Genomic DNA, 27,335 nt, shown 5'->3' with positions numbered 1-27,335 from the left:
ACGTTGCATGGCTGGCTCCTTGGTATCTTTGACTGCCGCATCTCTGGCTCCCTCTCCTTCTCTCTCACATAGTCTCTTCTTTTGCTTATTTTTACTGTTTTTTTTTTTAAGTTTTCGTTAGTCTTCTATGGACTACCTTTTCAACAGCTTTTTGGCAGTCGTGAAACAAGCAGTCTGCCCGTTGTTTTCTTTCGTACTTAAACTCCGTAAATCTGTTACAGGAATGTTTTAGATTTGTGAAGCAGGATTTTTCTTTGTTAAATCCATGTTACTGTTCTGATATGAACTTTGTTCTCTCGTTAAGTTCTCCATTAATATCTTAATACTTTATCAAATACTGTGAGTGTACTCACCTAGTTGAGGTTGCAGTGTGTGTGTGTGTGTGTGTGTTTGGGGGGGAATTAGGCTTATCTACTTTATTTTTTCTCAAGTAGCAACGCTTATATCCATATACATTCACTTGGATATATGTATACAAAGTTACAGACTATTGTAATGTTAATATTAGGGCGCTATATGATGAGCCATAAATTAAATCTAAAGGTTTTCTTGACGTGTACTCAGAGTGGAATATATTAAGTGGATGATTCTTGCTAACTCTCATGCTTCACCTCTTTCCAATCACTCTGAAACAGCTGTTAAGTGGTGGGGAGTAGTAGTTGTCTCGGTTTCCTCACCACCCGGAGAATCGTCCCCTAAGCGGTGCTGGTGGGGCAGTGATAGTGCTCCAGCAAATACTCTTTACCTTGAATCATTGTATTTTGCATAATTGTCTTCCTTTTGTAGCTGACTTTTCAAATACTCGAGTAAATAACTTGAAAGTTTCTCTGGTTGAAGAAGGAGGTCGCAATCAAGAATCAAGAGTCTCTGTGAAGGACGTTATGAAGAATGCTGTGAAGAATGTTGTGAAGAACGCTGTGAAGAACGCTGTGAGGGACGCTGTAAAGAATACTGTAAAGAATGCTATGAGGAACTGTGTGAAGGACTCTGTGAAGAATGCTGTGAAAATGTTAAGAATACTGTGAAGGAAGGCATGCAACCTTCCCTTCAGACAAAAGCTTTTGTTTACATTGTCGCACAGCTCCGCCTCCTGCTTCCTCCTTCTCAACCTTGTTCCCCTTCCCCACTCATCCCCCTCCATCCCCGCTCCTCTCCCACCTACAATCCCTTCCCTGTGAGAAAAAAAGCATTGATAGTTTTGGCAAGAAATATTCATCCACGATGGAGCTGGAGGCGCAATGTTGGTGAAGGCTTTATAAGGAGTAGGCTGGTAGGATGGTAGGCTGGTAGGATGGTAGGCTGGTAGGATGGTAGTCTGGTAGGCTGGTAGGATGGTAGGATGGTAGTCTGGTAGGATGGTAGGCTGGTAGGATGGTAGGCTGGTAGGATGGTAGGCTGGTAGGATGGTAGGCTGGTACGATGGTAGGATGGTAGGCTGGTAGGATGGTAGGCTAGTAGGATGGTAGACAGGTAGGCTGGTAGAATGGTAGGATGGAAGGCTGGTAGGATGGTAGAGCGGTAGGATGGTAAGCTGGAAGGATGGTAGGCTGGTAGAATGGTAGGCTGGAAGGATGGTAGGCTGTTAGGATGGTAGGCTGGTAGGATGGTAGGCTGGTAGAATGGTAGTATGGTAGGATGATAGGATGGTAGGATTCTAGGCTGGTGGGATGGTAAGATGGTAGGCTGGTAGGCTCGAAGGATGGTAGGCAGGTAGGATGGTAGGCTAGTAGGATGGTAGGCTGGTAGGATGACACGCTGGTAGGATAGAAGGGACGAATTTTTAGGAAATATCTGCTTTTTCTTCTATCCATTTCTGGATAGTGTGTGTGGTGTGCTGGAGTAGTCAGTGTGTGGTGTGCTGGAGTAGTCAGTGTGTGGTGTGCTGGAGTAGTTAGTGTGTGGTGTGCTGGAGTAGTCAGTGTGTGGTGTGCTGGAGTAGTCAGTGTGTGGTGTGCTGGAGTAGTCAGTGTGTGGTGTGCTGGAGTAGTCAGTGTGTGGTGTGCTGGAGTAGTCAGTGTGTGGTGTGCTGGAGTAGTCAGTGTGTGGTGTGCTGGAGTAGTCAGTGTGTGGTGTGCTGGAGTAGTCAGTGTGTGGTGTGCTGGAGTAGTCAGTGTGTGGTGTGCTGGAGTAGTCAGTGTGTGGTGTGCTGGAGTAGTCAGTGTGTGGTGTGCTGGAGTAGTCAGTGTGTGGTGTGCTGGAGTAGTCAGTGTGTGGTGTGCTGGAGTAGTCAGTGTGTGGTGTGCTGGAGTAGTCAGTGTGTGGTGTGCTGGAGTAGTCAGTGTGTGGTGTGCTGGAGTAGTCAGTGTGTGGTGTGCTGGAGTAGTCAGTGTGTGGTGTGCTGGAGTAGTCAGTGTGTGGTGTGCTGGAGTAGGCATTGTGTGGTGTGCTGGAGTAGTCAGTGTGTGGTGTGCTGGAGTAGTCAGTGTGTGGTATGCTGGAGTAGTCAGTGTGTGGTGTGCTGGAGTAGTCAGTGTGTGGTGTGCTGGAGTAGTCAGTGTGTGGTGTGCTGGAGTAGTCAGTGTGTGGTGTGCTGGAGTAGTCAGTGTGTGGTGTGCTGGAGTAGTCAGTGTGTGGTGTGCTGGAGTAGGCATTGTGTGGTGTGCTGGAGTAATCAGTGTGTGGTGTGCTGGAGTAGTCAGTGTGTGGTGTGCTGGAGTAGTCAGTGTGTGGTGTGGTGGAGTAGTCAGTGTGTGGTGTGCTGGAGTAGTCAGTGTGTGGTGTGCTGGAGTAGTCAGTGTGTGGTGTGCTGGAGTAGTCAGTGTGTGGTGTGCTGGAGTAGTCAGTGTGTGGTGTGCTGGAGTAGTCAGTGTGTGGTGTGCTGGAGTAGTCAGTGTGTGGTGTGCTGGAGTAGTCAGTGTGTGGTGTGCTGGAGTAGTCAGTGTGTGGTGTGCTGGAGTAGTCAGTGTGTGGTGTGCTGGAGTAGTCAGTGTGTGGTGTGCTGGAGTAGTAAGTGTGTGGTGTGCTGGAGTAGTCAGTGTGTGGTGTGCTGGAGTAGGCATTGTGTGGTGTGCTGGAGTAATCAGTGTGTGGTGTGCTGGAGTAGTCAGTGTGTGGTGTGCTGGAGTAGTCAGTGTGTGGTGTGCTGGAGTAGTCAGTGTGTGGTGTGCTGGAGTAGTCAGTGTGTGGTGTGCTGGAGTAGTAAGTGTGTGGTGTGCTGGAGTAGTCAGTGTGTGGTGTGCTGGAGTAGTCAGTGTGTGGTGTGCTGGAGTAGTCAGTGTTTGGTGTGCTGGAGTAGGCATTGTGTGGTGTGCTGGAGTAATCAGTGTGTGGTGTGCTGGAGTAGTCAGTGTGTGGTGTGCTGGAGTAGTCAGTGTGTGGTGTGCTGGAGTAGTAAGTGTGTGGTGTGCTGGAGTAGTCAGTGTGTGGTGTGCTGGAGTAGTCAGTGTGTGGTGTGCTGGAGTAGTCAGTGTGTGGTGTGCTGGAGTAGTCAGTGTGTGGTGTGCTTGAGTAGTCAGTGTGTGGTGTGCTGGAGTAGTCAGTGTGTGGTGTGCTGGAGTAGTCAGTGTGTGGTGTGCTGGAGTAGTCAGTGTGTGGTGTGCTGGAGTAGTCAGTGTGTGGTGTGCTGGAGTAGTCAGTGTGTGGTGTGCTGGAGTAGTCAGTGTGTGGTGTGCTGGAGTAGTCAGTGTGTGGTGTGCTGGAGTAGTCAGTGTGTGGTGTGCTGGAGTAGTCAGTGTGTGGTGTGCTGGAGTAGTCAGTGTGTGGTGTGCTGGAGTAGTCAGTGTGTGGTGTGCTGGAGTAGTCAGTGTGTGGTGTGCTGGAGTAGTCAGTGTGTGGTGTGCTGGAGTAGTAAGTGTGTGGTGTGCTGGAGTAGTCAGTGTGTGGTGTGCTGGAGTAGGCATTGTGTGGTGTGCTGGAGTAATCAGTGTGTGGTGTGCTGGAGTAGTCAGTGTGTGGTGTGCTGGAGTAGTCAGTGTGTGGTGTGCTGGAGTAGTCAGTGTGTGGTGTGCTGGAGTAGTCAGTGTGTGGTGTGCTGGAGTAGGCATTGTGTGGTGTGCTGGAGTAATCAGTGTGTGGTGTGCTGGAGTAGTCAGTGTGTGGTGTGCTGGAGTAGTCAGTGTGTGGTGTGCTGGAGTAGTAAGTGTGTGGTGTGCTGGAGTAGTCAGTGTGTGGTGTACTGGAGTAGTCAGTGTGTGGTGTGCTGGAGTAGGCAGTGTGTGGTGTGCTGGAGTAGTCAGTGTGTGGTGTGCTGGAGTAGTCAGTGTGTGGTGTGCTGGAGTAGTCAGTGTGTGGTGTGCTGGAGTAGGCAGTGTGTGGTATGCTGGAGTAGTCAGTGTGTGGTGTGCTGGAGTAGTCAGTGTGTGGTGTGCTGGAGTAGTCAGTGTGTGGTGTGCTGGAGTAGTCAGTGTGTGGTGTGCTGGAGTAGTCAGTGTGTGGTGTGCTGGAGTAGTCAGTGTGTGGTGTGCTGGAGTAGTCAGTGTGTGGTGTGCTGGAGTAGTCAGTGTGTGGTGTGCTGGAGTAGTAAGTGTGTGGTGTGCTGGAGTAGTCAGTGTGTGGTGTGCTGGAGTAGGCATTGTGTGGTGTGCTGGAGTAATCAGTGTGTGGTGTGCTGGAGTAGTCAGTGTGTGGTGTGCTGGAGTAGTCAGTGTGTGGTGTGCTGGAGTAGTCAGTGTGTGGTGTGCTGGAGTAGTCAGTGTGTGGTGTGCTGGAGTAGTAAGTGTGTGGTGTGCTGGAGTAGTCAGTGTGTGGTGTGCTGGAGTAGTCAGTGTGTGGTGTGCTGGAGTAGTCAGTGTTTGGTGTGCTGGAGTAGGCATTGTGTGGTGTGCTGGAGTAATCAGTGTGTGGTGTGCTGGAGTAGTCAGTGTGTGGTGTGCTGGAGTAGTCAGTGTGTGGTGTGCTGGAGTAGTAAGTGTGTGGTGTGCTGGAGTAGTCAGTGTGTGGTGTGCTGGAGTAGTCAGTGTGTGGTGTGCTGGAGTAGTCAGTGTGTGGTGTGCTGGAGTAGTCAGTGTGTGGTGTGCTTGAGTAGTCAGTGTGTGGTGTGCTGGAGTAGTCAGTGTGTGGTGTGCTGGAGTAGTCAGTGTGTGGTGTGCTGGAGTAGTCAGTGTGTGGTGTGCTGGAGTAGTCAGTGTGTGGTGTGCTGGAGTAGTCAGTGTGTGGTGTGCTGGAGTAGTCAGTGTGTGGTGTGCTGGAGTAGTCAGTGTGTGGTGTGCTGGAGTAGTCAGTGTGTGGTGTGCTGGAGTAGTCAGTGTGTGGTGTGCTGGAGTAGTCAGTGTGTGGTGTGCTGGAGTAGTCAGTGTGTGGTGTGCTGGAGTAGTCAGTGTGTGGTGTGCTGGAGTAGTCAGTGTGTGGTGTGCTGGAGTAGTAAGTGTGTGGTGTGCTGGAGTAGTCAGTGTGTGGTGTGCTGGAGTAGGCATTGTGTGGTGTGCTGGAGTAATCAGTGTGTGGTGTGCTGGAGTAGTCAGTGTGTGGTGTGCTGGAGTAGTCAGTGTGTGGTGTGCTGGAGTAGTCAGTGTGTGGTGTGCTGGAGTAGTCAGTGTGTGGTGTGCTGGAGTAGGCATTGTGTGGTGTGCTGGAGTAATCAGTGTGTGGTGTGCTGGAGTAGTCAGTGTGTGGTGTGCTGGAGTAGTCAGTGTGTGGTGTGCTGGAGTAGTAAGTGTGTGGTGTGCTGGAGTAGTCAGTGTGTGGTGTACTGGAGTAGTCAGTGTGTGGTGTGCTGGAGTAGGCAGTGTGTGGTGTGCTGGAGTAGTCAGTGTGTGGTGTGCTGGAGTAGTCAGTGTGTGGTGTGCTGGAGTAGTCAGTGTGTGGTGTGCTGGAGTAGGCAGTGTGTGGTATGCTGGAGTAGTCAGTGTGTGGTGTGCTGGAGTAGTCAGTGTGTGGTGTGCTGGAGTAGTCAGTGTGTGGTGTGCTGGAGTAGTCAGTGTGTGGTGTGCTGGAGTAGGCATTGTGTGTTGTGCTGGAGTAGTCACGTGTGGTGTGCTGGAGTAGTCAGTGTGTGGTGTGCTGGAGTAGTCAGTGAGTGGTGTGCTGGAGTAGGCAGTGTGTGGTGTGCTGGAGTAGTCAGTGTGTGGTGTGCTGGAGTAGTCAGTGTGTGGTGTGCTGGAGTAGGCAGTGTGTGGCGTTCTCGAGTAGGCTCTGTGTGGCGTGCTGGAGTAGGCAGTATGTGGTTTGCTGGATTAGGCAGTGTGTGGTGTGCTAGGGTAGGCAGTGTGTGGTGTGCTGGAGTAGGCAGTGTGTGTGCTGGAGTAGGCAGTGTGTGGTTTGCTGGAGTAGGCAGTGTGTGGTGTGCTGGAGTAGGCAGTGTGTGGTGTGATAGAGTAGGCAGTGTGTAGTTTGCTGGAGTAGGCAGTGTGTGGTGTACTGGAGTAGGCATTGTGTGATTTGCTGGAGTAGGCATTGTGTGGTGTGTAAGAGTAGGCAGTGTGTGGTTTTCTGGAATAGGCAGTGGGTGGTGTGCTGGAGTAGGCATTGTGTAGTTTGCTGGGATAGGCAGTGTGTGGTGTGCTGGAGTAGGCATTGTGTGGTTTGCTGGAGTAGGCAGTGTGTGTGGTTTGCTGGAGTAGGCAGTGTGTGGTTTGCTGGAGTAGGCAGTGTGTGTGGTTTGCTGGAGTAGGCAGTGTGTGGTGTGCTGGAGTAGGCAGTGTATGGTGTGCTGGAGTAGGTAGTGTGTGGTGTGCTGGAGTAGGCAGTGTGTGGTGTGCTGGAGTAGGCAGTTGGTGGTGTGCTAGAGTAGGCAGTGTGTGGTGTGCTGGAATAGGCAGTGTGTGTGTGTGTGTGTGTGTGTGTGTGTGTGTGTGTTGGAGTAGGCAGTGTGTAGTTTGCTGGAGTAGTCAGTGTATGGTGTGCTGGAGTAGGCATTGTGTGGTGTGCTGGAGTAGGCACATTGTGTTGTGTGCTGGAGTAGGCAGTGTGTTGTGTACCGGAGTAGGCAGTGTGTGGCGTGCTGGAGTAGGCAGTGTGTAGTGTGCTGGAGTAGGCACATTGTGTTGTGTGCTGGAGTAGGCAGTGTGTGGCGTGCTGGAGTAGGCAGTGTGTAGTGTGCTGGAGTAGGCATTGTGTGGTGCGCTGGAGTAGGCAGTGTGTGGTGTGCTAGAGTAAGCAGTGTGTTGTGTGCTGGAGTAGGCACATTGTGGTGTGCTGGAGTAGGCAGTGTGTTGTGTGCTGGAGTAGGCACATTGTGGTGTGCTGCAGTAGGCAGTGTGTTGTGTGCTGGAGTAGGCACATTGTGGTGTGCTGGAGTAGGCAGTGTGTTGTGTGCTGGAGTAGGCATTGTGTGGTGCGCTGAAGTAGGCAGTGTGTGGTGTGCTAGAGTAGGCAGTGTGTTGTGTGCTGGAGTAGGCACATTGTGGTGTGCTGGAGTAGGCAGTGTGTTGTGTGCTGGAGTAGGCAGTGTGTTGTGTGCTGGAGTAGGCACATTGTGTTGTGCTGGAGTAGGCAGTGTGTTGTGTGCTGGAGTAGGCACATTGTGGTGTGCTGGAGTAGGCAGTGTGTTGTGTGCTGGAGTAGGCACATTATGTTGTGCTGGAGTAGGCAGTGTGTTGTGTGCTGGAGTAGGCACATTGTGGTGTGCTGGAGTAGGCAGTGTGTTGTGTGCTGGAGTAGTCAGTGTGTGGTGTGCTGGAGTAGGCAGTGTGTTGTGTGCTGGAGTAGGCACATTGTGTTGTGCTGGAGTAGGCACATTGTGTTGTGGTGCTGGAGTAGGCAGTGTGTTGTGTGCTGGAGTAGGCACATTGTGTTGTGTGCTGGAGTAGGCACATTGTGTTGTGCTGGAGTAGGCAGTGTGTTGTGTGCTGGAGTAGGCACATTGTGGTGTGCTGGAGTAGGCAGTGTGTTGTGTGCTGGAGTAGGCACATTATGTTGTGCTGGAGTAGGCAGTGTGTTGTGTGCTGGAGTACGCACATTGTGGTGTGCTGGAGTAGGCAGTGTGTTGTGTGCTGGAGTAGTCAGTGTGTGGTGTGCTGGAGTAGGCAGTGTGTTGTGTGCTGGAGTAGGCACATTGTGTTGTGCTGGAGTAGGCACATTGTGTTGTGGTGCTGGAGTAGGCAGTGTGTTGTGTGCTGGAGTAGGCACATTGTGTTGTGTGCTGGAGTAGGCACATTGTGTTGTGTGCTGGAGTAGGCACATTGTGTTGTGTGCTGGTGTAGGCACATTGTGTTGTGGTGCTGGAGTAGGCACATTGTGTTGTGTGCTGGAGTAGGCACATTGTGTTGTGGTGCTGGAGTAGGCACATTGTGTTGTGGTGCTGGAGTAGGCACATTGTGTTGTGGTGCTGGAGTAGGCACATTGTGTTGTGGTGCTGGAGTAGGCACATTGTGTTGTGTGCTGGAGTAGGCACATTGTGTTGTGTGCTGGAGTAGGCACATTGTGTTGTGGTGCTGGAGTAGGCACATTGTGTTGTGTGCTGGAGTAGGCACATTGTGTTGTGGTGCTGGAGTAGGCACATTGTGTTGTGGTGCTGGAGTAGGCACATTGTGTTGTCGTGCTGGAGTAGGCACATTGTGTTGTGGTGCTGGAGTAGGCACATTGTGTTGTGTGCTGGAGTAGGCACATTGTGTTGTGTGCTGGAGTAGGCACATTGTGTTGTGGTGCTGGAGTAGGCACATTGTGTTGTGTGCTGGAGTAGGCACATTGTGTTGTGTGCTGGAGTAGGCACATTGTGTTGTGTGTTGGAGTAGGCACATTGTGTTGTGGTGCTGGAGTAGGCACATTGTGTTGTGGTGCTGGAGTAGGCACATTGTGTTGTGGTGCTGGAGTAGGCACATTGTGTTGTGGTGCTGGAGTAGGCACATTGTGTTGTGCTGGAGTAGGCACATTGTGTTGTGTACTGGAGTAGGCACATTGTGTTGTGGTGCTGGAGTAGGCACATTGTGTTGTGCTGGAGTAGGCACATTGTGTTGTGTGCTGGAGTAGGCACATTGTGTTGTGGTGCTGGAGTAGGCACATTGTGTTGTGCTGGAGTAGGCACATTGTGTTGTGTACTGGAGTAGGCACATTGTGTTGTGGTGCTGGAGTAGGCACATTGTGTTGTGCTGGAGTAGGCACATTGTGTTGTGTGCTGGAGTAGGCACATTGTGTTGTGGTGCTGGAGTAGACACATTGTGTTGTGCTGGAGTAGGCACATTGTGTTGTGTGCTGGAGTAGGCACATTGTGTTGTGGTGCTGGAGTAGGCACATTGTGTTGTGTGCTGGAGTAGGCACATTGTGTTGTGTGCTGGAATAGGCACATTGTGTTGTGTGCTGGAGTAGGCACATTGTGTTGTGGTGCTGGAGGAGACACATTGTGTTGTGTGCTGGAGTAGGCACGTTGTGTTGTGTGCTGGAGTAGGCACATTGTGTTGTGGTGCTGGAGGAGACACATTGTGTTGTGTGCTGGAGTAGGCACATTGTGTTGTGTGCTGGAGTAGGCACATTGTGTTGTGGTGCTGGAGGAGACACATTGTGTTGTGTGCTGGAGTTGGCACATTGTGTTGTTTACCTGGAGTTTACCTGGAGAGAGTTCCGGGGGTCAACGCCCCCGCGGCCCGGTCTGTGACCAGGCCTCCTGGTGGATCAGAGCCTGATCAACCAGGCTGTTGCTGCTGGCTGCACGCAAACCAACGTACGAGCCACAGCCCGGCTGATCAGGAACTGACTTTAGATGCTTGTCCAGTGCCAGCTTAAAGATTGCCAGGGGTCTGTTGGTAATCCCCCTTATGTGTGCTGGGAGGCAGTTGAACAGTCTCAGGCCCCTGACACTTATTGTATGGTCTCTTAACGTGCTAGTGACACCCCTGCTTTTCATTGGGGGGATGGTGCATCCTCTGCCAAGTCTTTTGCTTTCGTAGTGAGTGATTTTCGTGTGCAAGTTCGGTACTAGTCCCTCTAGGATTTTCCAGGTGTATATAATCATGTATCTCTCCCTCCTGCGTTCCAGGGAATACAGGTTTAGGAACCTCAAGCGCTCCCAGTAATTGAGGTGTTTTATCTCCGTTATGGTGCTGGAGTAGGCACATTGGTGTTGTGTGCTGGAGTAGGCACATTGTGTTGTGGTGCTGGAGTAGGCACATTGTGTTGTGGTGCTGGAGTAGGCACATTGTGTTGTGTGCTGGAGTAGGCACATTGTGTTGTGGTGCTGGAGTAGGCACATTGTGTTGTGTGCTGGAGTAGGCACATTGTGTTGTGGTGCTGGAGTAGGCACATTGTGTTGTGGTGCTGGAGTAGGCACATTGTGTTGTGTGCTGGAGTAGGCACATTGTGTTGTGGTGCTGGAGTAGGCACATTGTGTTGTGGTGCTGGAGTAGGCACATTGTGTTGTGTGCTGGAGTAGGCACATTGTGTTGTGGTGCTGGAGTAGGCACATTGTGTTGTGTGCTGGAGTAGGCACATTGTGTTGTGGTGCTGGAGGAGACACATTGTGTTGTGTGCTGGAGTAGGCACATTGTGTTGTGTGCTTGAGTAGGCACATTGTGTTGTGGTGCTGGAGGAGACACATTGTGTTGTGTGCTGGAGTAGGCACATTGTGTTGTGTGCTGGAGTAGGCGCATTGTGTTGTGGTGCTGGAGTAGGCACATTGTGTTGTGTGCTGGAGTAGGCACATTGTGTTTTGGTGCTGGAGTAGGCACATTGTGTTGTGTGCTGGAGTAGGCGCATTGTGTTGTGGTGCTGGAGGAGACACATTGTGTTGTGTGCTGGAGTAGGCACATTGTGTTGTGTGCTGGAGTAGGCACATTGTGTTGTGGTGCTGGAGGAGACACATTGTGTTGTGTGCTGGAGTAGGCACATTGTGTTGTGTGCTGGAGTAGGCGCATTGTGTTGTGGTGCTGGAGTAGGCACATTGTGTTGTGTGCTGGAGTAGGCACATTGTGTTTTGGTGCTGGAGTAGGCACATTGTGTTGTGTGCTGGAGTAGGCACATTGTGTTGTGGTGCTGGAGGAGACACATTGTGTTGTGTGCTGGAGTAGGCACATTGTGTTGTGTGCTGGGGTAGGCACGTTGTGTTGTGGTGCTGGAGGAGACACATTGTGTTGTGTGCTGGAGTAGGCACATTGTGTTGTGTGCTGGAGTAGGCGCATTGTGTTGTGGTGCTGGAGTAGGCACATTGTGTTGTGTGCTGGAGTAGGCACATTGTGTTGTGGTGCTGGAGTAGGCACATTGTGTTGTGTGCTGGAGTAGGCGCATTGTGTTGTGGTGCTGGAGTAGGCACATTGTGTTGTGTGCTGGAGTAGGCACATTGTGTTGTGGTGCTGGAGTAGGCACATTGTGTTGTGTGCTGGAGTAGGCGCATTGTGTTGTGGTGCTGGAGTAGGCACATTGTGTTGTGTGCTGGAGTAGGCACATTGTGTTGTGGTGCTGGAGTAGGCACATTGTGTTGTGTGCTGGAGTAGGCACATTGTGTTGTGTGCTGGAGTAGGCACATTGTGTTGTGTGCTGGAGTAGACACATTGTGTTGTGTGCTGGAGTAGACACATTGTGTTGTGTGCTGGAGGAGACACTGTGTGCTGTTCTTAAATTAAGATATCTTCACCAATATCAAGGCAACCTTGAATTAAGAGGAACATGACGCATGTAAGAACACATGGTTTAATAAGAGGAAGATGATACATGTAAGAACACATGGTTTAATAACAGGAAGATGATACATGTAAGAACACATGGTTTAATAACAGGAAGATGATACATGTAAGAACACATGGTTTAATAACAGGAAGATGATACATGTAAGAACACATGGTTTAATAAGAGGAAGATGATACATGTAAGAACACATGGTTTAATAACAGGAAGATGATACATGTAAGAACACATGGTTTAATAACAGGAAGATGATACATGTAAGAACACATGGTTTAATAACAGGAAGATGATACATGTAAGAACACATGGTTTAATAACAGGAAGATGATACATGTAAGAACACATGGTTTAATAACAGGAAGATGATACATGTAAGAACACATGGTTTAATAACAGGAAGATGATACATGTAAGAACACATGGTTTAATAACAGGAAGATGATACATGTAAGAACACATGGTTTAATAACAGGAAGATGATACATGTAAGAACACATGGTTTAATAACAGGAAGATGATACATGTAAGAACACATGGTTTAATAAGAGGAAGATGATACATGTAAGAACACATGGTTTAATAAGAGGAAGATGATACATGTAAGAACACATGGTTTAATAAGAGGAAGATGATACATGTAAGAACACATGGTTTAATAAGAGGAAGATGATACATGTAAGAACACATGGTTTAATAAGAGGAAGATGATACATGTAAGAACACATGGTTTAATAAGAGGAAGATGATACATGTAAGAACACGTGGTTTAATAAGAGGAAGATGATACATGTAAGAACACGTGGTTTAATAAGAGGAAGATGATACATGTAAGAACACATGGTTTAATAAGAGGAAGATGATACATGTAAGAACACGTGGTTTAATAAGAGGAAGATGATACATGTAAGAACACGTGGTTTAATAAGAGGAAGATGATACATGTAAGAACACATGGTTTAATAAGAGGAAGATGATACATGTAAGAACACATGGTTTAATAAGAGGAAGATGATACATGTAAGAACACATGGTTTAATAACAGGAAGATGATACATGTAAGAACACATGGTTTAATAAGAGGAAGATGATACATGTAAGAACACATGGTTTAATAAGAGGAAGATGATGCATGTAAGAACACATGGTTTAATAACAGGAAGATGATACATGTAAGAACACATGGTTTAATAAGAGGAAGATGATACATGTAAGAACACATGGTTTAATAAGAGGAAGATGATACATGTAAGAACACATGGTTTAATAAGAGGAAGATGATGCATGTAAGAACACATGGTTTAATAACAGGAAGATGATACATGTAAGAACACATGGTTTAATAAGAGGAAGATGATACATGTAAGAACACATGTTTTAATAACAGGAAGATGACTAATGTAAAAACACATGGTTTAATTTGAGGAATATTTTGATAAATGATCCTAATCAAGAAATTAAATGGCGGGAAATTCATTATCATACATAAGCTTGTCTTAATCTGATGAAAAGCTTAAAGTTTGATTAATAAGGAAGTTTTAATTGTGTATGTTGCATCCTGTGAACTCCGGCGCGCGCGCACACAACGAATGTCCACACTGTCAATAAATAAACATAGTTAGCTAATTCTTGCCCGAGTATCTGGCCTTCTGGTGTTTATTTCCTCCGCTCTGAGAGTTCTAATGTTTATTTTCTTGGCTCTGAGTCAACACTAGAGACAGGGCTACCACTGGCGGCCATAATGTTTATTATTATATTTTGCCCAATGAAAATATTGAAATGGTAAACTACGTCTTCTCTTCATCCCACAAAATGGAACAATTTAGTCTATAATTTTTGAAGTATGTGACGTCCACTGTAGTATACTGTAATATTGTGCAACATGCTGCTATATTTTGCATCGTGAGACATTTTCTAGCAATATAATGTGACATCTCAGCATACATTATCATGCATATTAAAAGATGCAATATTCTGCATCTGTTAATATTCATGGTAATATATGCTGAAACTCTTCATATATTGCAATATTTACTTTCGTATGTTTCAGTATTTTACAGTAAGATTTTATTTAAGCCTCACACATAAGCTGAAACCTGTACAGTGGCTTTATAAATTATGTAAAATTTTAGCTAGAATAACCAAGTAAAGTCAAACAATGTTGCTTATTTTATTGGTGATCACTGATGCAACGTACTAATATGTTGCCTACTTACATACATATGGTTTAACAAAAAGTCTGTTTTTTTGGTTTTCATTTAGTCATCAAAAATTTCACTTACGAGAAAATAGAGAAAACATTTTGAAACCTTGGCTCATAGATGTGTGTACAGTATCTTTAACATTTAGGTCAATGATATATCTTTGTTACAGATGCAAGCATAAAATAAGCAGTTTCTTCCGAGCAGGAGAGCATCGTGCACAGTATTATTAGCCACTCACATAACATTATTTATAGCTTTCCATTTTTTAAGAAGTATCCTGGTGTTGTTGTGCTAACTTTATTACTGTTTCCCCAGGATCGCTTGTGTTGTGGTGTTGTTGTACTAACTTTATTACTGTTTCCCCAGGATCGCTTGTGTTGTGGTGTTGTTTTACTAACTTTATTACTGTTTCCCCAGGATCGCTTGTGTTGTGGCATCTCTTTCCTCGACACTCACGTGTAAAAACTCATCCAAAAAAGGAACGGGAAAATTCCTGAAGTTCTGATATTCTATATCTTTTTTTTTTTTGGAACATTGGTTGTAGTTCTATTGGCTTCTTTTTCTAGCTTCCCGACATGCTTGACAGCTTCATCACTTGTCACGACTATACGCAAAAAAATTATGCGTTAATTTTTCGATTTTGATATTCAAAGACGTCGCCTAGAAAAAAGATCTTGGAAGCCAGAACTTTTTTTTAAATTATTTGTGTCATAATAGCAGGAAAATTTAAGACACTCGAGTTACTTCTCCAATTTCTAAATACAACAATGTCCAACAGAGGACTCAACCTGTGATGAGTTTCTAAGTGTTTTGGGTTATCTATAATATAGTGGTGTAACAGTGCAATGGATAAGAATAAATATGAAAAACCAAATAAGGCAATGGAAGCTCATGAACCATATTGTTTATTTACGTTTTTGTAGCATGATGCTGCTCTTAGAAGATCAGCCTTACATGTTTATGTGTGAGCAGTATAAAATAATTGTGCATATTACTTAGTGTTATCTTTTCTGTAAGCTTCAATAATAAAAAAAGAAAAAGATGGAAGCTTGCATTTTTCAGTATTTTTGATAAGCACAAATGAAAGTCATATAAACTAAAAAATGACTATTCAGTAACACCTAAGCAAGGCTGGCAGAGGGCGTGTATTCATGCAATACCGTCATGGACCCCAACATACTGACAGAGATTGACACCACGCCCTTCAAGACCAACAGCACTAGCAAATTGGGGCTCTCACATGGCGTCTACCCAAAGTATGTGCCGCCTTCTGCTGTGGTTGATACTGTGTCAGACACAACAGTACACAATGGTGGCCATTTTGACTCAAAGATATGCAATCTAAGTGTAGATTACACAGACGGCCTGGCCACCACCCTTGACACCTCCAGCGTTGTGTCCTCGGCCTCTTGGGAATTTAGTGTGGCCCAAACATGGAACCTCAGCACCTGGAACCTCACTCAGGCAGAGTTGGAGTTAAACTTGACAACGGAGAAAGAAGAAGTGCCTGGGTGGCAGAATTCTGGAGGCTGGCGTCCCCAGGTGGGGCAGTGGAGCCCCGGACTGCTGGCAATGACGGGATTGGCGCTCTACACTCTGGCACTCTGCACTGCTGTCGGCAATGCCCTAGTTATTCATGCTATCAGGACAGAGAAGCGTCTGCAAACGGTATGTCAAGCTTGTTTACTACCTGTTTTGTTAATTTTTCACTTTTCAACATGTAAAAAACAAGAATGGAAGTAGATACAGAGAGGTAGAATTCTACAAAATATTAATTACCCAGTTTTGCAACTTTAAGAATGTCACATAATTTTTTTTACTAAGACAATTAACAAGTACAAAATTAGACATGAAACTAAATGTCATTTAGATATAGCCACAACTCTAACCTCTCATAGTACGGATCCCTTAACTCTGGGACCAGTGCTTTATCAGATGCGAGTTCCATACTGGCGCTGCATTCTCCAAGACGAGTTTGATATACGCTCTTTATAAGGCGGTGAATAACTCCTTTTTTCACATTTCTGAAAGTTACCTTAAATATGCCAATCTCATGTTTACAATGGAGCTTATTGGTTGACGTATACCTCGTGCGAAATACTTTTGGATGCCTTCCCATGGTTGATGCATGGCCCTTGGATGTTACAGTGAGGTGGCGCTAGAAGTAATGAAAATGTTATGTTTGAGATCAAAGTCTGGTTTGCATATTATATAAAAAAATAAGGAGTAAAAAATTATAAGTGGTAATGGTAAGAGAGAGAGAGAGAAAGGAGGGGCTGAGATGGTTTGATCATGTTGAGCAGGATAGGTTAACAGAGAGGGTATATAAATCCAGTGCAGATGGAAGGTATATGAGACATTCCAGGAAGGGTTGGAGGGACAATGTGACGGAGGTTTTGAGTGATAGGCTGTGTATTCTGGTAGTTCCTGCTCTCTGAAAAAGAGGTAGAGACATTGCAGTTCTGAGGAACTGTGATGTATGAGCACTTGTGGCAAAACACCTATTGAATGAGTGATGGTAAATGTGTTTCCTTCTTTGGATCACCTCAGTTTTGTAGGGAACAATCAGTGGTAAAAAACAAGTACCATTCATTGTTGCTTCTTTACCTTGTAATGAAGCTACATCACATTTCCTTAATATTACTATTTTATCAAAACTCTGTTAATGTAATGAGTTGAGATAATGCTTTTCTCATGTAATTAATCTTAAACGGGGTTATACTATTTCCATTATTTGAAATAATTAACAGTTTCATGTTCTCCGAAAGATACCCAAATTTGTTCTGAAAGAATCCAGAGCATATGCTCAGAATATAAAGAAAGGTGTAAATGAATGTTGGGTGCTCGTGTTATTGCAGGTGCCCAAAGAACACAGGTGTATTTACAGGTGCGCAGCATTATCAGATTTATATGAATGTTTCATTCCGCAGGTTTCCAACTTGTTCATCATGAGCCTCGCAGCTGCTGACCTTACCGTGGGAGTTATCGTTATGCCCATCAGTGCTGCCTACGCCATGATGGGTAAGTTCAGCCACTGCAAGAATTTCAAATGTTCACGTCGAAATATTCTTAAAAAATCAATTGCTTTATATTCTAAAAGTTAAAACAGTCAAAAACTGTTGTAATATAACTGTTCTGAGGCAAGAAATGAAGGTAAAGGACAGGCTTTTGTTTTTTGAACTCTTTCACTAAGAGAGCCATATAGTGTCCCAGTGAAAGTTCAACAATGTGTCTTTCACTCTGTTAGAGCCATATAGTGTCCCAGTGAAAGTTCAACAATGTGTCTTTCACTCTGTTAGAGCCATATAGTGTCCCAGTGAAAGTTCAACAATGTGTCTTTCACTCTGTTAGAGCCATATAGTGTCCCAGTGAAAGTTCAACAATGTGTCTTTTCTTTAATATTGTCAGCAGTACGCCACTCAGAGCCAAGAAATGAAGTTGCCAATGTCTGAGATTTTAAAGATGTTAAAATAAACCAAATGTTCATATTAAGATTTAGAAAATCTTAGCTTAGCTCCTTTTAGAATTCTTAAGTGTAGAAATACAAAGATTCAAGTTAAGCTTTGACCTAACGAAGAATAAACGTAAATAATACATTAAGTATTCAGTGGTGCTGTAATAATAGCAGTTAATTAATAATATTAATAACATACGTGTAGTAACACATGTATCATCAGTAGTACTATAGTAGTATCAATAGTTCATCAGTGGTAGTGATAAGAATACATGTAGCATTATGCTGTTGTAGAAATTTAGTTTATTGGTAGAAGTAGAAAAAGTAGTAGTAACTGTAAGAGAAGTAAAGGGAGTAACAGTAATAACAGAAGTAATGGTAAGCTAGGTTCCTGGCTACTGCTGTACAGGAGGGTCCCGCTTATACAGCAGGTTAGGTTCCTGGCTACTGCTGTACAGGAGGGTCCCGCTTATACAGCAGGTTAGGTTCTTGGCTACTGCTGTACAGGAGGGCCCCGCTTATACAGCAGGTTAGGTTCCTGGCTACTGCTGTACAGGAGGGTCCCGCTTATACAGCAGGTTAGGTTCCTGGCTACTGCTGTACAGGAGGGTCCCGCTTATACAGCAGGTTAGGTTCCTGGCTACTGCTGTACAGGAGGGCCCCGCTTATACAGCAGGTTAGGTTCCTGGCTACTGCTGTACAGGAGGGTCCCGCTTATACAGAAGGTTAGGTTCCTGGCTACTGCTGTACAGGAGGGTCCTGCTTATACAGCAGGTTAGGTTCCTGGCTACTGCTGTACAGGAGGGTCCCGCTTATACAGCAGGTTAGGTTCCTGGCTACTGCTGTACAGGAGGGCCCCGCTTATACAGCAGGTTAGGTTCCTGGCTACTGCTGTACAGGAGGGTCCCGCTTATACAGCAGGTTAGGTTCCTGGCTACTGCTGTACAGGAGGGTCCCGCTTATACAGCAGGTTAGGTTCCTGGCTACTGCTGTACAGGAGGGTCCCACTTATACAGCAGGTTAGGTTCCTGGCTACTGCTGTACAGGAGGGCCCCGCTTATACAGCAGGTTAGGTTCCTGGCTACTGCTGTACAGGAGGGTCCTGCTTATACAGCAGGTTAGGTTCCTGGCTACTGCTGTACAGGAGGGTCCCGCTTATACAGCAGGTTAGGTTCCTGGCTACTGCTGTACAGGAGGGCCCCGCTTATACAGCAGGTTAGGTTCCTGGCTACTGCTGTACAGGAGGGTCCCGCTTATACAGCAGGTTAGGTTCCTGGCTACTGCTGTACAGGAGGGTCCCGCTTATACAGCAGGTTAGGTTCCTGGCTACTGCTGTACAGGAGGGTCCCGCTTATACAGCAGGTTAGGTTCCTGGCTACTGCTGTACAGGAGGGCCCCGCTTATACAGCAGGTTAGGTTCCTGGCTACTGCTGTACAGGAGGGTCCCGCTTATACAGCAGGTTAGGTTCCTGGCTACTGCTGTACAGGAGGGTCCCACTTATACAGCAGGTTAGGTTCCTGGCTACTGCTGTACAGGAGGGTCCCGCTTATACAGCAGGTTAGGTTCCTGGCTACTGCTGTACAGGAGGGTCCCGCTTATACAGCAGGTTAGGTTCCTGGCTACTGCTGTACAGGAGGGTCCCGCTTATACAGCAGGTTAGGTTCCTGGCTACTGCTGTACAGGAGGGCCCCGCTTATACAGCAGGTTATGTTCCTGGCTACTGCTGTACAGGAGGGTCCCGCTTATACAGCAGGTTAGGTTCCTGGCTACTGCTGTACAGGAGGGTCCCGCTTATACAGCAGGTTAGGTTCCTAGCTACTGCTGTACAGGAGGGCCCCGCTTATACAGCAGGTTAGGTTCCTGGCTACTGCTGTACAGGAGGGCCCCGATTATACAGCAGGTTAGGTTCCTGGCTACTGTTGTACAGGAGGGTCCCACTTATACAGCAGGTTAGGTTCCTGGCTACTGCTGTACAGGAGGGTCCCGCTTATACAGCAGGTTAGGTTCCTAGCTACTGCTGTACAGGAGGGCCCTGCTTATACAGCAGGTTAGGTTCCTGGCTACTGCTGTACAGGAGGGCCCCGATTATACAGCAGGTTAAGTTAGTAACAGAAATAATGGTAGTAATAGAAGTTAACCTTGATTTAATAAATTTCTGAAATATGTGGCAAAATATGCTGGGTCATTTGATACGGTAACAACACGGTACGTTTATTACAGAATTGTCAGTTATTGTTACTGTTTTAACAAATCAGTCTCATTATGCACCTCAATCACCATTACCAGCCTACCTCTCCCTTTCGTCATTTGTCCGTTAAATCAAGAGTTTACTACTACTACTAGTAGTAATGGTGGTAGTAAGAGCAATAATAATGATAGTGACCAGATATGGTTAAGATTAGTCGGTATCAATAAATGGAAACTTCAAGTAAGGATCTGTCTAGAAGGACATGTAAAAGTGTTTCATAAGAGGAGAAAGTTGTTCGTGTATATTTGAAATGCATGATGATATTTGAAGGTCACTACCAGAGGCTGAATTTTCATTCTATACGTGAATTCTCATTCATTTTTTTCAGATTCAGTTGTATTTATGGGCAAAGCAAATGTGTACACCACCTGGAGTTTCACAAACGACACTCACATTTACCTCAGTAGCAGACAAAAAGTTCTTTTTTCAGTTAGTGTTATTTATTGTTTATATGTGACAAGGCAGTAAACCTGTGAGAGTGTTGCAGTGGTGAACAACACCGTCAACAATACCTACAATAAAGCAAATGTAATGCAAGGGTGAGTGATACAATAATGCAATATATTCTTATAACAAAACAAAAAGGTCAAAATAAAACAAAGTTGATACAATATGGCAATGATGTGAAAAAAGTTATGGTGTAATTACCAAAGTTATTAGCAAGCAATGCCCCTAATAAATAATTTACACAATTTATTTAAAATTTGTTCCAGGTAAAAGCCTACAAATCAGTGAAAAATATATGATTTAAAAAATGGAGGTGATCCTACAAGGTGCAGTCCATGATACAAAAATAAAATTCACCCCATGCCAAAATTTACTTATAATTCAAAGTTTGTGTATTAAGAGTCCCTCACTACCATTATCAATGCACCTTTTTCTTGAAGGATCGAAGTATTCAGCAAGAGTGAATTATAATTTCCCCATGGAACATGTGACACGAACACCTTCATGTACAATGATCTACCTTTTCTCACTAATAATGTCTGTGGGCAATTTACACAGTAAATTATTGCTGCTCTGTGGTGCAAGCGACCTTAATTAGCGACCAACAGATGTTTGAATCGAACATTTCAAGCATGAATATAAAACAATGCAGGCATTAACGGATGTTTACTTCTGATGCACTGATAATCGAAATTCATTTCGCAGGTACGGTATTATCAGTATAATGCATTAAATAAATTAGCATTACATGGACTAATCAAATAATGAATGAATAATTACTCATATCAGTCTTTTGATACAAGCTGTAAATGTGAGTAGAACAATATTACATGGCAACCGCTTGAGTGAGGAACAGTGTGGATGTAGGACAAGTACCAAGTGAGGTACATAGTGTGTGGATGTAGGACAACTACTCATGTATATCAGGTGTTGATGTTTACTTTCCCTACAGGAGAGTGGAGGCTAGGGCTGGCAGTGTGTCAGTTCTGGTTGGCTGCAGATTATACTGCTTCCACTGCTTCCATCTTCAATCTGGTGATCTTGTCATTGGATCGCTACTGGTCTATTACTGCCCCGTTGCGCTATCTGCGGCGACGCACACGACGGCGGGCTTGGGTCATGATCGGTGCCTCGTGGACGGCAGCCACAGCCTGGCTAGTGCCAGTATTGGCATGGCACCACCTGGCACTGGGTGGCCTCAGACATCATCCACCTTTTGTGTGCGAGACTGAATTCTCTAACAGTGCTGCCTTCAAAGCTGTTACTGCAGCACTCAATTTCTATTTACCAACGGCTCTTATGGTGTACCTGTACTGCCGTATATTTCGCGAGGTGCAGTCTCGGCAGGTGCTAGGGCGAGTGGCCTTCACTAGTCACGAGCTGCTAACAGACTCTTGCAGTGAGGCAGAGCAGCGACTGCCCCGCCCCACAACACAACCCCGCAACACGCAGACAACCATGCACCACCTCCCAACCATCACAAACTTTAACCAGTGCACTCAGTTTGGCAGCTTGACTCTGGTGTCTCCAGGAAGGCACGACTGTTCATACTATGCAGGTGTAACAGTGAGTGTGGAATATCTACCTGATGACTCTGCCCACACCTCTCCAACACATAATCACTTCAATCACCAGCAGCCACAGCAGGAACAAGAGCAACAGCTGCCACATCAAAATCAACTGCATCAACAACGACGACAAGCCGGAACAAAGCGATTGGGGCCTCATCACAACCACATTCATTGTTATCAGAGCAGCACACGTCCGCACTCTTGGAACCCCTTAACACCTTCCCCAAACAGAGTGAGGAAACAAAAGTGGGGCAGTAGCTGGCGAGTGAGCACGGTGTCACAGATGCAGAGGTCTAACAACAGCTCTAACAGCACATCATCTACCATCACAACGGCTACTAATGGCACTAAGAAGAAACGGACTATAGCGTGCAACAACAATGGAGGAAGTGGAGGAGGGAGGCGAGTAGAAGGTGTCAACTTAGCCAAAGAGAGAAAAGCAGCACGGCAACTGGGAGTGATTGTGGGGGCATTCATGGCTTGCTGGGTGCCATATTTCACTCTCTTCCCCATTATGGCACTATGTGACACGTGTGTTCCTGCCCATGCCCATACTGCAACCATCTGGCTTGGTTACCTTAACTCTGCCCTAAATCCTGTCCTCTACCCTCTTTGCAACCATAACTTTCGTAGAGCCTTTGCCAGGATGCTGAGGCTGCCAACCCGCAAACCCAACAATTATGCAAGTGCCCAGAGGATGGCCACCATAACAGTTAGACACTGACCTTTAGTGTGTAGGCCACTCATACGACTCGACTCACTGCCTCTGACAAGTTTAAGAATAACTTAAAGCATACACTCAAACAACACAAACTTCAACTGTATTATAATGCTACTGGATAAATTATAATTTAAGAACAAAGTATTCTGTCAACAATGATAGGCATTCATATACTTTCAATAATGATTTACTTTAAAATACACTGAACTTTCTAAACTACAGTGCATATATATGAATGAACATTTCTCTACATTTTGAATTTATAATAGATAATTCTTCCAGCCTAAAATGCCATGGAAAATTATGAAAGTAAGATTGTTGAAAATTATTGTTCTGATTTCTACATATTTTGTATGTTGTAGCAATTAATGTTTACTGTTCTTGTAGAAGAGACCATTTATGTAAATCCACTGTCTTGTAATTAAAAAAAGGACAATTTTTCACATTTCCCATCTTAAATGTATCTGTTGTGAATAGCGATATCTACCGGGCGCTATATTTTCAGTAAGAAGGCTGAGTTTACACCACAGTGTTACTGCCAAACAGGAGGTGGAAATCTAGCAAACAAATTTTGTTGTACATTAGTACAGTTGACGAATTTTGATAATAGAAATGAATGATTTACTATTAATCATTGAGTGTCTTCAGTTGCCTGCCATACAGTGTTTGACATTCCTTAATGATAAGACAGTCATGTAAGTCACTCATTTACAAAATCTGTGAATGATACGATAATTACAATATAAGACATTCTTCTGAGAATATCAATCACTTTCACAAGTTTACATCATCACTGTGTTCTACCACTACAGCATACTGTACAGTATTTAGAATACATTGCTTCTGTAATATAATTTAAAATAAAAGTATCTTCAGAAAAGTATTTTGTTCTTGTTAAAACTGGTCACATGTATGTGTACTCACCTAGTTGTACTCAACTAGTTGTACTCACCTAGTTGTGGTTGCAGGGGTCGATTCATAGCTCCTGACCCCGCCTCTTCACTGGCCGCTACTGGGTCACTCTCCCTGAACCGTGAGCTTCATCATACCTCTGCTTAAAGCTATGAATGGATCCTGCCTCCACCACATCGCTTCCCAAACTATTCCACTTCCTGTCTACTCTGTGACTGAAGAAATACTTCCTAACATCCCTGTGATTCATGTGTGTCTTCAACTTCCAACTGTGTCCCCTTATTGCTGTGTCCCGTCTCTGGCATATTCTGTCTCTGTCTACCTTGTCAGTTCCTCTCAGCATTTTATGTCATTATCATGTCCCCCCTGTCTCTCCTGTCCTGTTTGTGTGAATATAATATATAATGTATGTATGTAGGTATTCAACATGACGGTCGTCTTCCACCGAGGCAGGGTGACCCAAAAAAGAAAGAAACACTTTCACCATCATTCACATAGTATCACTGTCTTTGTAGAGGTGCTCGGTTATGACAGTTTAGATGTCACTTCAAGCAGCCAATATCTCAAACCCTTCCTGTAAAGTAAAAACATTGTACTTCTCGCCTCCAGGACTCAAGTCCTGCTAACCGGTTTCCCTGAATCCCTGCACAAAATATTACTCTGCTCGAACTCCAACAGCTTGTCAAGTCCTTCCCCGAAAACTACTCGTCTCCATTTACTCCTATCTAACGTGCTTACACATGCCTGCTGTATGTCCATGTCCATTGCACACAAAACCTCTTTCACCCTTTCCATCCATCTTTTTTAGGACTATACCTACCCCTCCTCCCCTCTACTACAGATTTATACATCCTGCGAGTCATCCTATTTTGCTCCATCCTCTCTAAATGACCAAACCACCTCATCAACCCCTCTTTAGCACTCTGACTAATACTTTTGGTAACTTCACATCTCCTAATTTCCACACTACGAATTCTCTGCATAATATTTACACCACACATTGCTCTTAGACACGACATCTCCACTGCCTCCAGCCTCCATCTTGCTGCAGCATTTACAACCCATTCTTCACACCCATATAAGATTTAGATTTTGCCACCGAAGTGGCTAGTTTATTGTGTACCCCATATCCATCCTGTGAACGGTAGCGCAAGAGCATATGGATACACATAAGGCCTAGGAACTAGGCCCCAAAAGGGTTAACGGGTGTACATATGGGTTTATATCTACATATCTACAGTTCACTTATCTGTTACAAGCAAATTTAGGAAATTTGCTTAGTATATCTGGTATCTTATTTTCATTAATAAGATATCTTGACATGTCACATAGGTTATTATACTGTCTGTCTCTGTATTTCTCAATAAGTGGACAATTAAGCACATAGTGTTCAAGACAGTGACCATATGCCTGATCACATCATTTTCATTTAGTTTGAGCATCATCTGTGTGTCTCCCAAACTGCCAGAAGTACTTGTAACCAAGCCTAAGCCTTGGCCACTACAACATCAGTCAGTCTGTTCACATTGCAAGTTGCTCCATAAACATACTTATCTACGTTCATGTTATCATAGTGGGTTATAGATCTACTCAGGCTTCTAACTGCATTCCTATAACAATCATTTTCATTATTTACTTGTCTCCTAATATTATTCCTAATGCTAGACACAGTTATACCAAAGTTATATTCTACATTCTCCTTCTGTGTACTCTTCTTGGCTAACATATCAACTTTATCATGAAGGAGTAATCCAATGTGTGATGGGATCCATAGCAATTGGACATTAATCCCTTTGCCCCTGATTTTTTAATATCTATACCTGGCTTCTCCAATGAGCATGTTGGAGCCATTATATGAGTCAAGAACCTTCAATGATGACATAGAATCAGTAATGATGATAGAGTCAAGCTCAGTGTCATTAGAGTCAAGCTCAGTGTCATAAGTTAGCTTTAGCGCCAATAGGATTGCAAATAATTCAGTTTGCAATGTAGACGCCCAGTGCCTGATAAGTGGAAAATGGCAAATGTAATACCTATTTACAAGTCAGGTGACAGGTCCTTGGCTTCGAATTATAGACCAATAAGCCTTATCTCCATAGTGGGAAAATTTATGGAATCAATAATTGCCGAAGCAATTCTTGATAGGCACAGATTGATTAATGAATCTCAACACAGTTTTACGAAGGGGCGTTCCTGTCTTTCGAATTTACTAACTTTTTTCACTAAGGTATTTGAGGAGGTAGATCATGGTAATGAATATGATATTGCGTATTTGGACTTCAGTAAGGCTTTCGATAGAGTTCCACATCAGAGGCTATTGAGGAAACTTAAGGCACACGGAATAGGAGGAGAAATTTTTTCCTGGGTAGAGGCATGGCTGACAAATAGGCAGCAGAGAGTTTGCATAAATGGGGAGAAATCAGAGTGGGGAAGCGTCACGAGCGGTGTTCCACAGGGGTCAGTGTTGGGCTCGTTGTTCACAATTTACATAAACGACATAGATGAGGGAATAAATAGCGACATAAGCAAATTTGCTGATGACACCAAAATAGGCCGTCCAATTCATTCTAATGAGGACACTAGAGCACTCCAGGATGATTTGAATAGACTGATGCAATGGTCGGAGAAGTGGCAGATGCAGTTTAATATAGACAAATGCAAGTTCTAAATGTTGGACAGGAAAATAACCATGCGACATATAAACTAAATAATGTAGATCTTAATACTACTGATTGTGAAAAGGATGTAGGAGTTCTGGTTAGCAGTAATCTAAAACCAAGACAACAGTGCATTAGTGTTAGCAATAAAGCTAACAAAATTCTTGGCTTCATATCTAGAAGTATAAATAATAGAAGTCTTCAGGCTGTTCTTCAACTCTATATATCCTTGGTTAGGCCTCATTTAGACTATGCTGCTCAGTTCTGGTCACCGTATTACATAATGGATATAAATGCTCTGGAAAACGTACAGAGGAGGATGACAAAGATGATCCCATGTATCAGAAATCTTCCCTATGAGGATAGACTAAGGGCCCTGAATCTGCACTCTCGAAAGGCGTAGAATTAGGGGGGATATGATCGAGGTGTATAAATGGAAAACAGGAATAAATAAAGGGGATGTAAATAGCGTGCTGAAAATTTACAGCCAAGACAAGACTCGCAGCAATGGTTTCAAGCTGGAAAAATTCAGATTCAAGAAGGATATAGGAAAGCACTGGTTTGGTAATAAAGTTGTGGATGAGTGGAACAAACTCCCGAGTACAGTTATTGAGGTTAAAACGTTGTGTAGCTTTAAAAATAGGTTAGATAAATACATGAGTAGGTGTGAGTTGGACCTGACTAGCTTGTGCTGCTGGGTCTGGTGCCGTGCTCCTTCCTTGAGTGGAGGCGACCAGACTGGGTGGGTCATTGGGCTAATCCGGGGGGTTGGGGGACATGGACCTGCTCTGCATGGGTCAGTAGGCCGGTTGCAGTGTTCCTTCTTTCTTATGTTCTTATGCGTAACTCAACAAATTTATTATCGTTCTTAACTAGGGAGGTAGCAACAAGAGCAGATGCAGCCCTGCCAGAAAACTCTTGTTTAGATCCATCAGCGTATATAACTAGTGATAACTTATTACTACCAGCTAAGCGAGAAATTTCTTCTTGAGCAGTTGCTTTAACAAGTGATTTAAGGAAGGGATTACTAGCAATGAGCTTCTTGGGAGGGACTTGCAGGTATGTGATATTAAATGAACACATCTTCCATGAAGGGGTGAAATGCTCTTGTTGCCTACAGTGATACAGTTCATGCAGGTTATAAAACTTAATGCAATTGCACGTTTTCACAATCCATTTAGATCTGTATGTATTTACCTCTAGACCCTTGGTAAGATTCATTGTGACAGTGTCTGGTTCATTTCTTAACATTTTAATACCGAGTACAGTGTTAATCTCAACAATCCTATCACTGATACTAGAAATACCAAACTTCTTAAATAACAAAAAAAGGCACAATACCGTGACTGGAACGATACACAAATAACCCGCACATAAAAGAGAGAAGCTTACGACGACGTTTCGGTCCGACTTGGACCAAGTCGGACCGAAACGTCGTCGTAAGCTTCTCTCTTTTATGTGCGGGTTATTTGTGTACCAAGCTCCTTCCTCATATTAAGAACCTTTGTAGATTTGGGATACCCAAGAATAATTCTGAGAGCTTCATTTTGCATTAACTCCAAGGGTCGGAGAGAACTTTCTCTAGCTAATGTCAGCATGGGAGCAGCATAATCAATTAAGGACCTAACATAGGCTA

General features: G+C 44.7%; 1 protein-coding gene across 3 annotated transcripts in view; it reads left to right on the top strand.

The window, feature by feature from the left end:
• Positions 1–23,000, top strand: part of LOC128695180 (histamine H1 receptor-like) — a 275,419-nt gene extending 252,419 nt beyond the window's left edge. For 2 of the 3 annotated variants that reach the window (XM_070091271.1, XM_070091272.1), the window contains exons 4-6: positions 14,106–15,356; positions 16,619–16,709; positions 20,791–23,000. In XM_070091271.1, the coding sequence (XP_069947372.1) occupies positions 14,853–15,356; positions 16,619–16,709; positions 20,791–22,133 (1,938 nt within the window). In that variant the 5' untranslated portion in view covers positions 14,106–14,852 and the 3' untranslated portion in view covers positions 22,134–23,000. Of the gene's footprint in view, positions 1–14,105; positions 15,357–16,618; positions 16,710–20,790 lie in introns of those variants that run through there. The other variant, XR_011392792.1, reaches the window with a different exon arrangement.
• The last annotated feature ends 4,335 nt before the right edge of the window (positions 23,001–27,335 follow it).

Source organism: Cherax quadricarinatus, chromosome 35 (assembly GCF_038502225.1).
Source record: "Cherax quadricarinatus isolate ZL_2023a chromosome 35, ASM3850222v1, whole genome shotgun sequence".
Classification (NCBI taxonomy): Eukaryota; Metazoa; Arthropoda; class Malacostraca; order Decapoda; family Parastacidae; genus Cherax; species Cherax quadricarinatus.
The sequence above is the reverse complement of the archived record's forward strand: the minus strand, read 5'-3'. Positions and strand labels throughout refer to the sequence as shown.